The sequence below is a fragment of the Tasmannia lanceolata genome, unplaced genomic scaffold, assembly GCF_043159265.1.
Source record: "Tasmannia lanceolata isolate RefF3 unplaced genomic scaffold, GAP_Taslan_0.1 ptg000037l, whole genome shotgun sequence".
Taxonomy (NCBI): domain Eukaryota; kingdom Viridiplantae; phylum Streptophyta; class Magnoliopsida; order Canellales; family Winteraceae; genus Tasmannia; species Tasmannia lanceolata.
In genome coordinates this window covers 10380538-10396206 of record NW_027518714.1, presented here as the reverse complement: position 1 = coordinate 10396206, position 15669 = coordinate 10380538, and the positions used below count along the sequence as shown (strand labels likewise).

Sequence of the window (15669 nt, the reverse complement as noted above, 5' to 3'; positions counted from 1 at the left end):
CCTTACACTCCATCTCAAAGTGCAGTGGTTGCGAGGAACTATCAGAACAATACACAGGTTGGTCTATCCATGTTCTTTCACTCTGAACCCACAACACCTATGGACAAAAGCATTTCACAGTGCTACTTCTTTGAACAACAGGCTACCATTTGAGTCCCTGACTAAACATCTCCCTTTCAACTTCTCACTCACACATCACCAGATTATCACACATTAATGACATGGGGATGCTTTGTTGTGTTTCTGTGCCAGCATCTATTCCTAAGATGTTCTCAAGGCAGCAACAAGCATCTTTGTTAAAATCTAAGGGTTTGGTCGCAGCATTTGAAACCCCTCTTCCATAACATCTAGGGTTTTAGCTGCAGCGCTTGACACCCCTCTTCCATAGGTAATTCTAATCACTTGTTCTCACATTCAAATCGTATGCATTTTAAGAAGCCTCTTTTTAGTCGTACTTTCATAATATGACAAACAGGCTGTCTCGAACAGCTTGGACTGTTTTAACGCATCACAATTTGCATACAACAAAGTGTCGCCTTGTATTTCTCTCTTTCTCTACAATTTCATTATGAACACAATGACGGACAAATTCTGATAAAGTCAACCAGAACGAACAATTCTTTGTAGAAATGTTTCGTTGGCATGGCCAGAAATTTGTTAAAAGAAGGCTTCCAAACTTCATTGTTGTATGAGACTTAGCCTCATATTCCAGTTCCCACAGTGTAAAAATGAAGTCAGAGAATGACAAGAGTACCATTTTTGAGTTCCCACAGAGGGTAAAAATGAAGTCATAAAATGACAAGTGTAGCATCTAAAAGATTAATCAGCTCACAAACTGTAGAAAATCATAACCCCTTCAGTTAAGAACCATGTATCTCATAATAGCGGACTCCTTATCATAACAAAAAAAAGGCTGATTTTATTCCTTATGCAATTTTTTTTAAAATCAAATCTTAGGTAGATTGACATGAAAGGGTTTTGATAAAATGCAGATAGACTATATAAGATCGTCGATTTCAAAGAACAGCATACAAAACTTCCATTTGTAATAGATAAAAGGTGTGGATGTCGATGATGCCTCACTATGTGATCCAATTGGAACATTCAAAAATACAAAGCTAAGCTACGTCATTGGAAGTTGGATTTGGACGTTCTAGAGTGTCATACATTTGGACATACTATAGCACCATTAGTTTAGTTGACTATACCAAGATAGCACAATTGAGGAATTTGTCATGAATAAATATTTCATTGTTTAAAGTAATAAACAAAAACAATGAAATTTAAAGTGGTTTTATATATGCTCTAACTGCATTTTCAACAATTCCTGCCTTGTTGGAACATTTGAAATAGAAATTTTATCTATGTCAAAGAACTGACATACCATGAAAAAAAAGTGCTTAATAGATGAAGGATGCAATCTCACCTTTGTGAACTAGCCGGAACATTTGAAATAGAAAGCTTATCAATGTCACTGTAAGTTACTTTTGAGAGCTGCAGGGTGGAATTAGTCCAATTGACCGGCACCAGGATTGCAAAAGCAAAGAATGTCATAGGAATAAAGATTTTAAGTCTGCGCGTATAAAAAACGTATCATGAAAGATTTAAGCCTGTGCGTTAAAAAAAACTTATCATGAACATTAATGAGAAATAAACATACAGTTAATATCTTCACAACATAAAGCATATTAATCCAAAAGAAACCTTAGAACAGCAATACATGTTCAATCAAAGAAAAGACTGGAATAAACATAAGTAGAAATGGTTGTGCAAACATGAATAATAAAGTGAAGGCACAACATTCTCTTGTATGGGAACATTTCATTTACTAATCTACAGCAATTTCATAAATAGTGAACTTAAAAAAGGGTCAAAATAATAGTTGCCACACAGGGAAGCAAATGCGAGAAGCGATGAAGGAAGCGAAAAGTTCTAAACAAAATAAAGAGAAAATGTGTAGGAAACATAATAGGGTTTTCAACATGAATTACGTAGAAAGAAAAATTATACCTCGTTGGAAGTGAATAAGAAGAACATAGAAAGAGTAGGATTGTAGTAGGTTAGGGAGGAAGGGTTATATACCTCTTCTATAGATCGTCCTACATCAAATTTGGTATCCTAGCGAATATTAGTTCAACCTTCAATCGTCCTGCATCAGGATCCTTGTGTAGTGATTTCTATACAAATTTTATCATAAATGCGATAACATTACTTTTATTCCAAAGTATTGACTTTGTTCTTGTGCTTGAACATAACAATCCTCATCACAATTTTGTCCCAGATCTCAGCCATTGTGATCTCAAGCTTGAACTTTACATGCAGGAACCTCATGTTGATGAAAAGGGTTGATGCGGGATCCATTTCAACCCTTAGATTAACCTAAATAAATAAAGTGTAGATCAAGGATGGTACTTATATAGTACCGCCAATATTAATTTACATGCACATTCACCATATAATTTCTCTGTAAAACACTATTGAAACTTTTCATATATATGGCCCACCAAAACCTACTGAAACTTTACCCAAAACTTAATGGAAATTGTTGAGAGAAAGAGTTTGAGAAGAATGAATGAGTTGAGGAGATCTCCCCCTCACTCGTATATTTATATTAAAGAAATAAAAGTACAAAGTCCATTATGCCCATACATTCCTAGCTTGTTACATATATCACTCAATTTTGCCTTCCTTAATGACTCTGTAAACATATCAGCCAGCTGATCCACTGAACGAGTAAACATAGTGCATAGTTCTCCCTTATGGATTCTCTGACGAATAAAATGACAATCCACCTTAATGTATTTAGTGCACTCATGGAAGACTGGATTAGTAGCGATATGTATCGCAGCTTTGTTATCACAGTACAACTACGAAGGAGGAGATGGAACAATACCAATCTCAGATAAAAGTGAGTGCAGCCAAATGAGTTCAGTACTTGTGTGTGCCATTGCTCTGTACTCTGCTTCTGCACTAGACTTAGCTATGACATCTTGCTTCTTGCTTCTCCATGACACTAGGTTACCTCCTACAAAGGTACCATACCCAGTGGTTGATCTCCTATCTGTTGGAGATCCAGCCAAATCCGCATCAGAGAAACCTTTAATTTTCATATGAACATGCCTTCTAAACAACAAACCCTTTCCTAGAGCACCTTTCAAGTACTTGAGAATTTGGACTACTGCAGCCCAGCCAGAGGTACGTGGAGCGCTCATATACCGACTAACTACTCCTACAGCATAAGATATGTCTGGACGAGTAACTGTAAGATATATGAGCTTACCAACCAGCCTTCTATATCTGCCAGGATCTTCCAACAAATCACCTTCTTCTTGAACAAGCTTCCCATTAGGATCCATAGGTATTATCTCCAAGAAGCCAAGGGATTATCCAAGCGTGATTAGTGGAGTTTCATTAGTTCAGCCTTGACATCTCTCTGTTTTGCATGGTCCAATTCCTCTCTAGTGTAAGTTTAGTGCACCTTTTGAGCTTGCTTCAACTCTACAGTTCTGATCTTAAGCCTTAAATTCTGTTTTGAGGCCACTCACTCGATCTGTTAACGAGGACTCCTATAAGCCAGAGAGCCATGTATTATTGAATATCACTTGGAGCTTGGGTGGCAACCATCTCCTACAAGTGATACTACATCAATATAAGCAAAGAGAATCCTCAATCGATAGCCAGCAATTGCATGTACAAAATTCTGTCCACATTGATCACTTTCTGCAACCCAAAGTGTATACAAACAGCATTATTGATTGTGATGCCTAATCTATGTTAGAAGGTTGATTTCTAAATGGCAGCAAGGAATTCATATTACGAGCAATTATTTCCACAACTTGTGGAAGGTCAAAGAAAGTTAGATGTTGAACTACAAATCACGCGTCAAAGGCGAGATTGGCTCGATGCGAGGTACAATCAGTCCCTTTCCATGCATAAGCGTACTTTTCAAGAAGGGGAGTGTATTGGTAATGAGAAGAATGTACCAAGGAGAGCAGCTCCAAGGCCTATTGTTCATCCATACATCGACTGACATCATGATTCATACACTATGGTGGATATTCCAGAATTCAATTGGGGTATGGACGCCATGGAAATTCTTGATTGGACATATATTACTGATGACTTGTTTGATTCCAAAAAAGTAGCTCCCAAGAAGCAAGTCTCTATAGTTGTTGCAAAATTTAGGGACCGGGCCAAGGATTGGTGACTATATTTGATACGAAGACGAACTTGATGAAGCACCTATTCAATCATGGATTGAATTGAAAAGGGAAATTGCAATGCATTTTTTACCTTTTGACTATCACTACAAATTGAATACAAAACCAAGAAGTGCTCGAATTGTTTTTCCATCATCGCAGCCAATTAGTCCTTCGATTTCTTCTAGTTCCTTCATTTCATATCATGGATGTAATGATTACAGCCAAGACACTATGGACTATCCTTCACACAAGCAAACCATACCTATGCAAGAAGAGTGCAATAATGAAGATGGTGTCATTCTAGAAGTGGAAGAAAATGATAGAGAGGACAGCATAGGGCATCAAGTGCACATGGAACAAAAGAAGGATGTCCAAGTTGTTTCCCTCGTTGACATTGATGAAGGGGATAACACTCATGATAACTTTGATGAAGAGATTAATGTTGACATCGACAGTTATACTTTTGATTATGAAGACGGGGATACAAATGAAGAATATGAGGCTGATATCGCTATGTTTCTCTTTGATGTAGACGAGGATGAGGTTAACTCTTCTATGTTCGACTCTATCCAAACAAATGGCATTGAGGTTAAGCATGCGGATGACACTGAATGAGTTCAGCCATGATGAAAGAGGGGTTAAAGCAGATATAGTTGAAGCCTTTGAGATGTTGTCCAACGTAGATGAAACATTTCAAGATGAATTCTATGAAGTGTATCAGGCGACCCCATTACATGGGCTGATCTATATGCATATTATTCACCGTGATGCTGCCTTCTACCACTATTATTACAGCCATACTGTTAACATGCAGAGAGATTTATTGATGTGTGACTACTATGGGTTGAGTATCATGAAGAGAGCATGGGTCATATTTGTCTTTGATCCCGGTGGGGACGTTTTCTACATGTGATTGATGGGAAACTCGAGGACGAGTTCTTTCAAGAAGGGGAGTTTGATGCAGGACCATTCCCAAGCAAAGATACATCAGCCCTTCTTATTGCTCCAAAGTGTAGCTTTATGTTTCTTTTACCCTTTTGTTCACGTATGGTCTAGTCTTGTAATTTTGTAGCTAGTTATGTCCTTTTAAGTCAGTTGCTCTTACTAGGGGTAGTTAGGACATTTTCATTCTAATGAGGCTCTATAAATAGCCTCTTTCCCTCTCACTTTGTAGTTTTTTTTTTGGAATTGAATTGAAAGAGTTTTTAGATGTAGATCTCAGATCTAGGTGATTTTGGAGGGAATTTTCCTTTTTTTCCAAAAGGAGTTCTTTTCTGAGTTTTCATAGAAGGAGGTTAGCAAGCTATGATTTATATCTTTCCACTTCTATTCCATGCAACCTGACAATTAGACATGGCATGAAGTGACCCGGACCTGCAGGTCGACCCGGCCCGCCTGTATTTTCCGGGTCTGGGTCACTCATTTGTGACCCGTTTGAAAACGACCCGCGGGTCCACCTGACCCGAAAAAGCTAGGCGGTCAGGGGGGACCCGCGGTGCCCGTAGAGAAGAAGTGAAACAACGGTTTTTGGCCTTTTCCCGTAGTTTTCATATTTTGATGCATTTTTTTGTAGTTTTTCCGTAACCACCTTTGCAGAAAAGTACTTCCGCCCATCCTTTGCAGTTTGCACCTGCCAAGAAGTCAACATAAATGGCTATCATCACATGATCACATGAAATTGCAAAGGATGGGCGCGAAGTAGCCTTTGGCGAAGGAGGTCGCTAGCAAATCCCTATAAAAACAACAAAAATCTTAAAAAACAGAACAAAAAATCATTAAAAAAACGGGTGACCCGCGGGTCCACCCTGCCCGTACGGATGGGGGCTCCAGGTCAACCAATTAGTGACCCGTAAATTTCCGGGTCATTTTTTACCCGGCCTGTTTGACCCGGACCCGTACGGGTCTGGTGAAACCCGGCCCGGCCCACCCGTTTGCCATGTCTACTGACAATAGCCATCTGTGGGAATGAACCATCCGGAGGTAGAAGAAGAATGGTCTCGCACGGATCTCAAGGGTCATGCCTGTAGATGGATTATCAATAACTGGATCCATAAGGACAAACACAAATGAAAAGGACAACCCTAACTACTACTGGGCTCAGAAAACAAAGATAGATGAGAGGCGGGGCAAACTAAAGCAGGACGAAAAACTCTAAATGCTGCCAAGGAAGACATATAACTAAATCACAGAACCAGAGGGCATCCATGAGTAACAAATATGGAGCGGCGAAGAAGATAAAATAGTAACAAAGTGAGAATCTAGTGTGTTAGGGCACTAGAGATGTTTAGGGTTAGGGCTAGGGTTAGGATTTTCTACGAGACAAAAAAGAAAAAAAAATATGCGAGGGTAAGAGGGAGAGGGAGAGGGAGAAGAGAGATGCGAGAGAGAGGGAGGGCCGAGAGAGAGAGAGGGGGGGGGGGGGGGGTTTCGGGGCTTGGAGAGAGGTTAGGGCATGTGTGGGTGGTGGTGTGGAGGAGAAGGTGCGAGGTCATCAATGGAGGTCCTTAGGGCACGCTAACCCTAGGGCTCTGATACCATGTTGAGAGAAAGAGTTTGAGAAGAATGAATGAGTTGAGGAGATCTCCCGCTCATTCATATATTTATATTAAAGAAATAAAGAGTACAAAGTCTATTATGCCCTTAGGCGCATATTACATATCCCAACAGAAATTATTAAAAATCTACATAAATTACTATAACTATGATGGCCAATTTTCAGGGCGATCAAAGGTTTGTGGGGCCCACTATGGATGTTAGCACATCGTTCAAAACACTTTATAAACATATCAATTGTTATAGCATTGCATCGCTTTGCTTAGTTTCTATTAGTGATTCCTCCTAAAATTAATGTGGACCACAAGCAATAGTACAAGTTAATCATGGAAGGGAAAGTTGTGAAGTATAAGACTAGACTCTTCCTCAAATTTTGGGCACATACACGTGTGAGAGAGAGTGAGAGGAAACTGGATAAACCAATTGTAGTGTATGCAAGCTGACCATGGCAATTTTAGCAAAAGGTATCCCCTGGCTGTGCTTTTCCCAAAAGGTCTACCATGGGAAGGTCGTGGCATTTTGTAGTGCCTTGCAGTAATCTATGAATGAAGGAACTGAATATAGCAAGGATAAAACCCCCCATGAAGTATCATATACACCTCCCTTGTGCAGTATGGGACAAAAACAATGATTTGCATAATTTATAGCCTCAAACAAAGAAGATTTATCCATGCCAATTTGGAAGCTTACTGACAAAGATTTTGGAGTTAATGGACTTATGGAAATTATTGTCAAGGGAAGAAAATTCTACATTTAGTTCTCTTCCACTACAATCATATCCCAACTTTCTCTTAGTTTTTCATGTTCTAAGCAAAATTATTGGATTTTTTCAACTTTATTTCTTGCACCTTTCTCTGTTCATTCATGCATATATTACATACAAGAAAAGCAACAATCATCCTAAAAAGATATAATGACAAATACTTGAGGACAAAACAAGCAGCTTTCATAGATAACAAGTAACAAACAAAGATCTCACAAATGCATATAGAATAGGTTATTAGTTATTACATGAATAAATAACAAGAGAGTCATTTATTGCATACCCAAGCAAGTAGATCCGCAAATAAACAGCAGAATCAAGTCCTGCATGGTCAATAAGCTCAGGTTCTGGCATTTTCAATGCCTCTGGCATCCAGTTTAGAAACCGCACATATGATCGGAAATCCAAATTGACAAACTTGCGCACAAATGCTCCAGAATGCGACGGACTACTTCTTAGACCATTAAGATACCATTTTGGAAAGTATACCCTATCATTGAATGGTTGGAGTCGTAGTATAGCAAATGCCACAAAGAATGCAAATGCACTGAGAATATTGATAGCTGCTGCTAGCCCTATGTCCCCAAGTGTAGCCATCTATGCCTTTCGAGGAAATAAGATGCCTATTTACCTACAAATGTGTAATAAGATCTTAGAAGAAGAAACATAATGTTTACAACCGAAAGCAGCATACAAATACTACTAGCATCTCAAAAAATTAAACATTGAAACAAGATATCATGATATACTAATAAATTAGAAATAGCAATACAGAAAATTGACTGAATAACATAAATTTAAATAAAAAGACTATTTTGGGTGATCTGTCACATGACAGGATTATATTAAACTTATTTAATCTGTTTTGAATCATGTTGCCCGGAGTAAGCTTACTTCAGATATCCATCGATAGATTTTACACATTATCTATGTTCCAATGATTGATTCTATCTACATCCCTCCTATCAAATGAAAGAAATAATTTTATTGAAAAAAATCACCGAGGACCCATGAGGACACTAAGTAGCTGGTCCTAAGGTCACCCTAAAAGTTTCACCCAGCCAAAGCAGGTGCCCTTTAATATCAATCGGACTGGAAATAGGGAGAAACGTTCAAAGGAGCCCATTGCTCACAATGCATCTATGTGAGAAAGAACCACAGACACACACACACACACACACACACACAGAGATCAAAGTTCCCTCTTTGAATGAAAGGCTTCATTAATTGGTGGAGACTTTGTACTTCCCACTGAATCCTTTAAAAGAAAAGGAGCACCTCTCATTATTCATCAACAAGTTCCCTAAAAATTAGCAATTTCAAGAGAGAAAACTACGACTTTCTATAAAGTTCCAGCCCAGCCCTACTTACTAATCTAATAGGCCCAGCTCTCCTTCCGACTTCGGCTCACATACCGAATCCCACGCCATCAGATGGGATACCTTTGGATTCGCCATTCCCCTCTGAAAGGAATCTATCTCCTCTGGATTCTCTCAACCTGGCCTTAGGGTCGGGAGCAGCCCTGGTCTTTAATGGACCATCCAACATTTTCTGCTTATGGTCATTCTCTAAATATACCCATTCCTCTACTTCTACTCACGGTTCGGTCAGGAGCTTCAAAAGAAGCCCCCTCTCATGCCCTTTATCACACCCTATTAACACCCCTATTAGTCAGTTTAAGGCAAGGGAAAGAGTTCCATCAGTCCCAGTTCCAAACGTACGAAATTTGGTATCATTGCCTGGTTACCGAAGGGAATTTTAAATCCATAGTGGTCTGTTCAGTGCCGTCCCGTCACTGAGCGAACAGGCTTGATTCAAAAAGATATCCTTCAACAGGGTTTTCATGACCCACTTTTTAAGAAGAATAGTTATATAAAAACTCCTTTTTGAAGGATCTCTTTAGTTCATACATTTTGTTATGGAACCTGCAGGAAAGAGTCTCGAGCCCATCTCGAAACTAACCCTAAACAACGAGAAATATTTTTCTAATTTGATCACATATTTTCAGATCAAAAAACTCTAACTGTCACCCATCATTTTCACTCATATCCCTACTACAACAGTATACTCTTTCAAGTAATTTTTTTTTTGAAGGTACTCTTTCCAGTAAATTCAGATCCCAAAAGCTTGCATAGCCTACTCCCATTGCCCATACCTTATTCCTCACCCTAGTCGACTAAATCATGAGCCTAATCAATAAAACATACTCCCTTCTATAGATCATTTTGCATCAATTGGTATCGGAGCGAAGTATTAGTCCTTCATTGGTCTTGCATCATGAATTAGAGCTACATGTAGTAATCCAAGCTCTGCGACATTTACAACATTGGAAGCATGTTCGTATACAGCGATATTTCATTCTTCATACAAGTCACCAGGCTTTTAAGCATATTAATATTTAATAGCCAAAATAGTAAGAATTGTATGCATGCTCGATGCATATACCGTTTCTACAGGAATTCAAGTTTGTGTTAAAGCACAATGATCTGCATAATAAGGTGGCTGATGCGCTCAGCAGGAGGGCTTCCTTAGAAGTCACCAGGAACAATGAGGTTGCGTCGTACAAACATCTCAAGGAACTATACGCTGAAGATGATGAATTTTATCGGAAGATGATGATTTTATAGATATGTGGACTAGGTGTCTGATTTCTCCGACAGGGGAAATGCATATACATAATGGTTTTCTTTTAAGGGAAATTAGTTATGCATTGCCAAGTATTCAGTTCGTGAACCGAAAATTCAGGAGCTGTATGGAGGAGGCTTAGCTGGGCATCTCGGTTGTGACAAAAATATTACAATTGCGGAACAGAGGTATTATTGGCCTCAGTTGAAGAGAGATGTTGAGAAGGTAGTACAAAACTGCCATATCTTCCAAGCAGTCAATGGCCAATCATAAAACATTTGTCTATATACCAGTGTTTAAAAACGTGGATGCGACGCGGAATGAGGCCAAGAAAAATCCCTGTCGATTCGGCACGGACGCGGCCAAGAACACGGTTGATGTGGCTGAGTACTCAGTTGTCACATTCATAACTCAGGAGAGTTTTTATTGATTATGTAGGGCAAAATGCGGAACGCAGATGCGGTGCAACGGGGAACGTGGCCAAGATAAAAAGGGGGTCAAGTCGGGGGAGTTGACGCGGATGCAGGGGAGTTCTAAACCTATGCTTTATACCTAGGTATCGGTACTAGAGGCACCTTTGGAGGACTTGTCTATGGACTTTGTGTTGGGTCTTCCGGTACTCGACAAGGTATGGATAGTTGTGTTTGTGATTGTTCACATGTTCTTTAAAATGGCACACTTTGTTCCATGTAAGAAGACTGGATGCAACCTATGTAGCCACTTCTTCGAGGAGGAGGTCGTGCGATTGCATGGTGTACCCAAAGACAATTACCTCAAATCGCTATATGAAGTTTTTGAGCTACTTTAGGAACACCTTATGGAGACGATTCGATACAACATCGCAGTACATTGCAGTACTGATTCGATACCAAATCTCTTTATTGAGGAATCGTTGAAGGGGTCCATGTAAAGAAAGACTATTTGCTGAAAACTTAGGAAAGAGTCTTTCATGGACTGTTGCAAGCATTCATGTGATTCTTCTCCCAAAATGTCTCCCAAGAGATTATTTAGAACAAATTTTAAAAAGATTATATCTTACTGGAAAAGGAGATCTTTATTATGAAACTTCTCATAATCCATCCTCCATGGAGTTTTATGGGTTTTCTTTTGTTAAACTCTCTCTAGCCGGAAGTCTTATGTAGACCTCTATGAGGTAATATATCTTGTTCATAAATCATAATGAATCTGAGACTAAGATTTATAATTGAAAACCTGCTTTCTCAGAAGCAAAAATGAAATATCAAATTAAGTTTAATGAATCTTTTATAGAAAATTTTAAAAGGGATTGATATCGGAAATTTTAAAACGATTCCCCTGCTAACAACTCATGAGATGATCTTTGTTGTTTTGTTTTTTTTTTAAAACAACTCATAAGATTATCTTAATGCGAACCTTTAATTCAAAGGGACTCAAACAAGAGATGATGTCCTTTGATTTCCTTTGTCCCCGGCTCCCCGCTCCAACTCTTCCTTCATAGACACAATCTTCCTTCATAGACACAAGTTTGCCAAGTTGTCTAGATTCTTTACTACACTTCATTTTCTTAGAAGTACAGGTTTCTATCGATTTTAGAAGCCTGGCTTCTCACTGACAATTAGTTAGAATGCTAATTTGCAGTTAACTCAAAGAGCTAACAGAAAATTCACTGCTTTGGTGAGAGTAAAATTTTGATTACAAATTTGGACATGAAGCTAATTACCTTTCATATAGATTTTTTTTTTTTTTTTTTGAAATTGACCTTTTATATAGAGTATTCACGCCATAAGAAAAGGAGAAAAAATCTTCGAGAAATGAAAAAATTTATATGAAGCATCCATCATAAATAACGTTTATATAAAAAAAAATGAACTAGACAGAGATCATCCAGTACCACTTCTTGCAAAATTCGCTTTTTCCTTACTTCTCCAACATTGTTTCTTCGAGAAAACATCTTCGCACAAGAAAAACTATAAACAAAAAAATCAACCTAACGCACAACAGAACTAAATTCACCAACTGAAACTCTCTGTATAATTTCCTTAAAGAGAAATTCATATTTTGCAGGATCGGATGAAAAATAGATAATATTTCAACGTTCAAGAAGAAACTTAAGATCTAATTCTCATTTATCATACAAAATTGGCAACAAAGAAGAAGAAAATAAGAGAAACAGAGAAAGATCAAAGAAAGAGAGAGACAGAAATCATACTCTGAGATACCGCTACTGAAACCGATTGCATAGTAAGTAGTAACAAACCAGAAACCCTAAGAAAAGAAATGATTGAAGATGAGATGATCTTCAACTTCGAATACAAAAAAGATAAAGCAGATCTGAAGAAAGATGAACAGATAACGAATGAAAATCCTTCCCTCAAACCCTAATCAAAGAGATAAGATAACATGCTCGGCCCAACTGGTAAAAAGAGAGTTTGTATGTGTGTATTATTGCAAAAGAATCCACTTTGGGTGTATATATACTGATTTGAGTGTATAAGAGGAAGGCGAGAAGAGAAGTAAACGAGTGTGAACCGTGTACAGAGAAAAAGGAAACGGTAAGTAATCCACGTTACGCTCTTCTTACTTTACGTTTTCTTTGCCATTTAAGATCGAATATTGATGTCGGCGCGTGGCAACGCGAGGGCTTTTTTGGGTTATTAAAATAGAAAATGCCTGACAACCGCAACCTTAGAGATCCCCATTTCAAATTTCAAATACACGTCGCTACTTGGTGTGGGACCCACGACTTGGATTTTCTACTTCCCAATTATAACTTCTCGGAATCAAACATTTTGGTAACGACAAGTAAGGAGACCGGTGGGTTTAGTTGGAGTAAATGAGATCGTGACACGTGAGGGGGGGATATTTTAATTAATTACGGGATACTTTTTGCCTACCCTTAAAATTAGGCATACCCTCTTTGGTTATTTTTCGTATTCGAATATGACCGTTGGATTGCTGCGACAGTAGAATGATCTGAACCGTTCATTGGATAGATCTTGCTTTGGATTGTATGGAATTTTATATAGTTTAAGCCTGTAGAATCCAGTATTTTTCAAAAAGTACGGTAATGGCTTGCACCACAGGATGATCCAAACTGTCCATTTGATGGCCCACAACGTAAATAGGTTGTGCCCAAAAAATCAATTTTATAGGATGATCCTAGCCCTCCGAGCTATAGAGGAACTGCATATATTGTGAGCACAACCTATTCACGTTGTGGCCCATCAAATGTACAGTTTGGATCATCGTACGGTGTAAGCCATAAGATACATTTTGAAAATACTCGACTATACAGGCTTACACCATATAAAGGCTCCGTTCATTTCAGATTAGGGGAACCGATTGTAAGCCCAAAACCTAATTTTGGACTAAAAATTGCATTTAAATTTGAGGTAAATCATATGTTTAGGGCTGACAATCAGTTGTCATAATCTGAAACAAACGTTGCCAGAATCTCGGATCCTATATGGCCAAAATATTATTATCCTATGATAAAATCTAATAACGTGTACATTTTTTTTTACTGAACGCAACGGTTTTGATTAAAAAATAAAATATACAATTACTAAAATTAGGATCGTATAACTGGCAAGGTTTGCTAATCATAGAAATCCAAAGTACATGTAAAAAGGAAGATTCAGATCCTTTAACGGTGAGACTCCATGCCCCACCCTTGCCCATGGAAAGCTACCTATTGTAAGGAATTTGCTATTTCGGGCAATATGTATTGTAAGGGGGGTTATTATATGGTGTCTATGTGACGAATTTTTTTATATTTTCATCCAACCCATTCATTCAACCTAAAAATCATCTACATCATATAATCCTAAACTTCTTATCTGAAATGACTACCATCATCCAGTAGTGACGATTTTCCGGCATTGACTATTTGAGTCTTTTTATAATAAACTAGCACCGCCGAACCCCTTTATTTTCCAGCGGCTGAAGTTATGCAATTTTCCAAAAACAATAAAGCAATTATAAATTGGGTGCCTATTTTCAAGGGGGTAAAGATTGAATTCCCTAATTAATAGTAGTTAATGCCAGCTAAGAAGCTTAAAGCTAAAAAAAATGTGAAAAAGAGCTTTTAATGCTTCCTTAACTAGTGACCAAAATGCCCATATCATAAAGAAAATGGTCAAAATGCTCTTAAGTCATGTAAAAATAATCAAAATACATTATATCATTAAAGGACCAAATTATCCCTACCACAGAAAATTACCGAAGTAACCTAACTTACTTGAGGGATGCCAGAATGAAGGGAGCCCTAGCATAAATGAGATGAAAGGGCTCCCCCATTGGCTGCACGTCACTCCAAAATGTAAAAGTGAAGTGAGTTTGGTGATGTGCAGCCAATGGGATAGCCCCTTCATCTCATTTTTGCAAGGGCTCCCCTCATTCTACCTTTCCTCATCTAACTAAATAACAAGAACACCCAAGTCCCTATGATTTGTGGGTGATTGAAAGATTCTACTGTGGCCATTTTTTGTATTATGTGCGTATAAATGAGCAAATTTCTCATTTATCATACAAACTCGCATCAAAGAATAAGAAAATTAGAGAAACAAACAAAGATCAAAGAAAGAGAGAGAGAAATCATACCGCTGCTGAAACCGACTGTGTAGAATAGAAATGATTGAAGATCAGAGAGATAAAGCAGATCAAAGAGACAGATAACGAACGAAATTCCTTCCCTCAAACCCTAATCAAAGAGATAACATGCTCGCCGCTATGGGTAAAGAGAAAGTTTGTTTGTATGTATTGTTGCACAAGAATCCACTTTTGCGTGCATATATACTGATTTGAGTGTATACGAGGAAGGCGAGAAGAGAACAGAGAAAAAAGGAAACGGTAGGTAATCAACGTTACGCTTTTATTGTACGTTTTCTTTGCCATTTGAGACCTAATATTTGTATATCGGCGCGTGGCGAGCGAGGGCTATTTTGGTTATTAAAAATAGGAATGCGGACGAGCGCTACCCGTTAGAGATCCCAATTTCAAATTTCGAATACACGTCGAAACTTTTGTGTGGGACCCACAACTTGGATTTTTCTAACTACCAAATATCTTCTTGATTGGGTAGTCAAATATTTGTGGAGCGACGTGTAAGGGGGAGACTGGTGGAACAGAGGAAATCTCTTTTTTGCCCACCCATGAAATTAGGTACACTGTCTTTGGTAATTATGACCGTACCCAGCATAGCGGGCCCCACCGTTGAAATGATTTGAACCGTTTATTTTTATGGGTGGACCCAAGATCCACTAACACGTACTTTTTTAATATCTCAGCAACGATTCACATTCAACAACAAAAGATATAAGTGCTAAATTTTAGTAGAGGAATGCTAAACTCAGGGGCGCCCTTGCAAAAAACAGCTGAAAGGGCGCTCCATTGGCTGCGAGGTAACCAAAGTGCATTTTATAATGGATGCAAAGTCAAAGACTTCGAAGATGTGGACTCGATGGGAGCAACCCCATTGGCTCTTTTTTTAATGGGCGCCTTGAGTTTAGCATTCATATCAGTATTCTAGAGAAATTATATGATGGG

At 38.4% G+C, this 15669-nt stretch overlaps 1 protein-coding gene across 3 annotated transcripts in view; it reads right to left on the bottom strand.

Annotated features, from left to right (window-relative positions):
• Positions 1 to 14872, bottom strand: part of LOC143859995 (hyperosmolality-gated Ca2+ permeable channel 1.2-like) — a 34868-nt gene extending 19996 nt beyond the window's left edge. The window contains exons 1-3 of one of the 3 annotated variants that reach the window (XM_077370498.1): positions 14725 to 14872; positions 7802 to 8149; positions 1427 to 1573 (exon numbers count right to left, since the gene is read on the bottom strand). In XM_077370498.1, the coding sequence (XP_077226613.1) occupies positions 1427 to 1573; positions 7802 to 8115 (461 nt within the window). In that variant the 5' untranslated portion in view covers positions 8116 to 8149; positions 14725 to 14872. Of the gene's footprint in view, positions 1 to 1426; positions 1574 to 7801; positions 8150 to 12331; positions 12548 to 14724 lie in introns of those variants that run through there. The other 2 variants (XM_077370497.1, XM_077370499.1) reach the window with 2 other exon arrangements.
• Between the last annotated feature and the right edge of the window lie 797 nt (positions 14873 to 15669).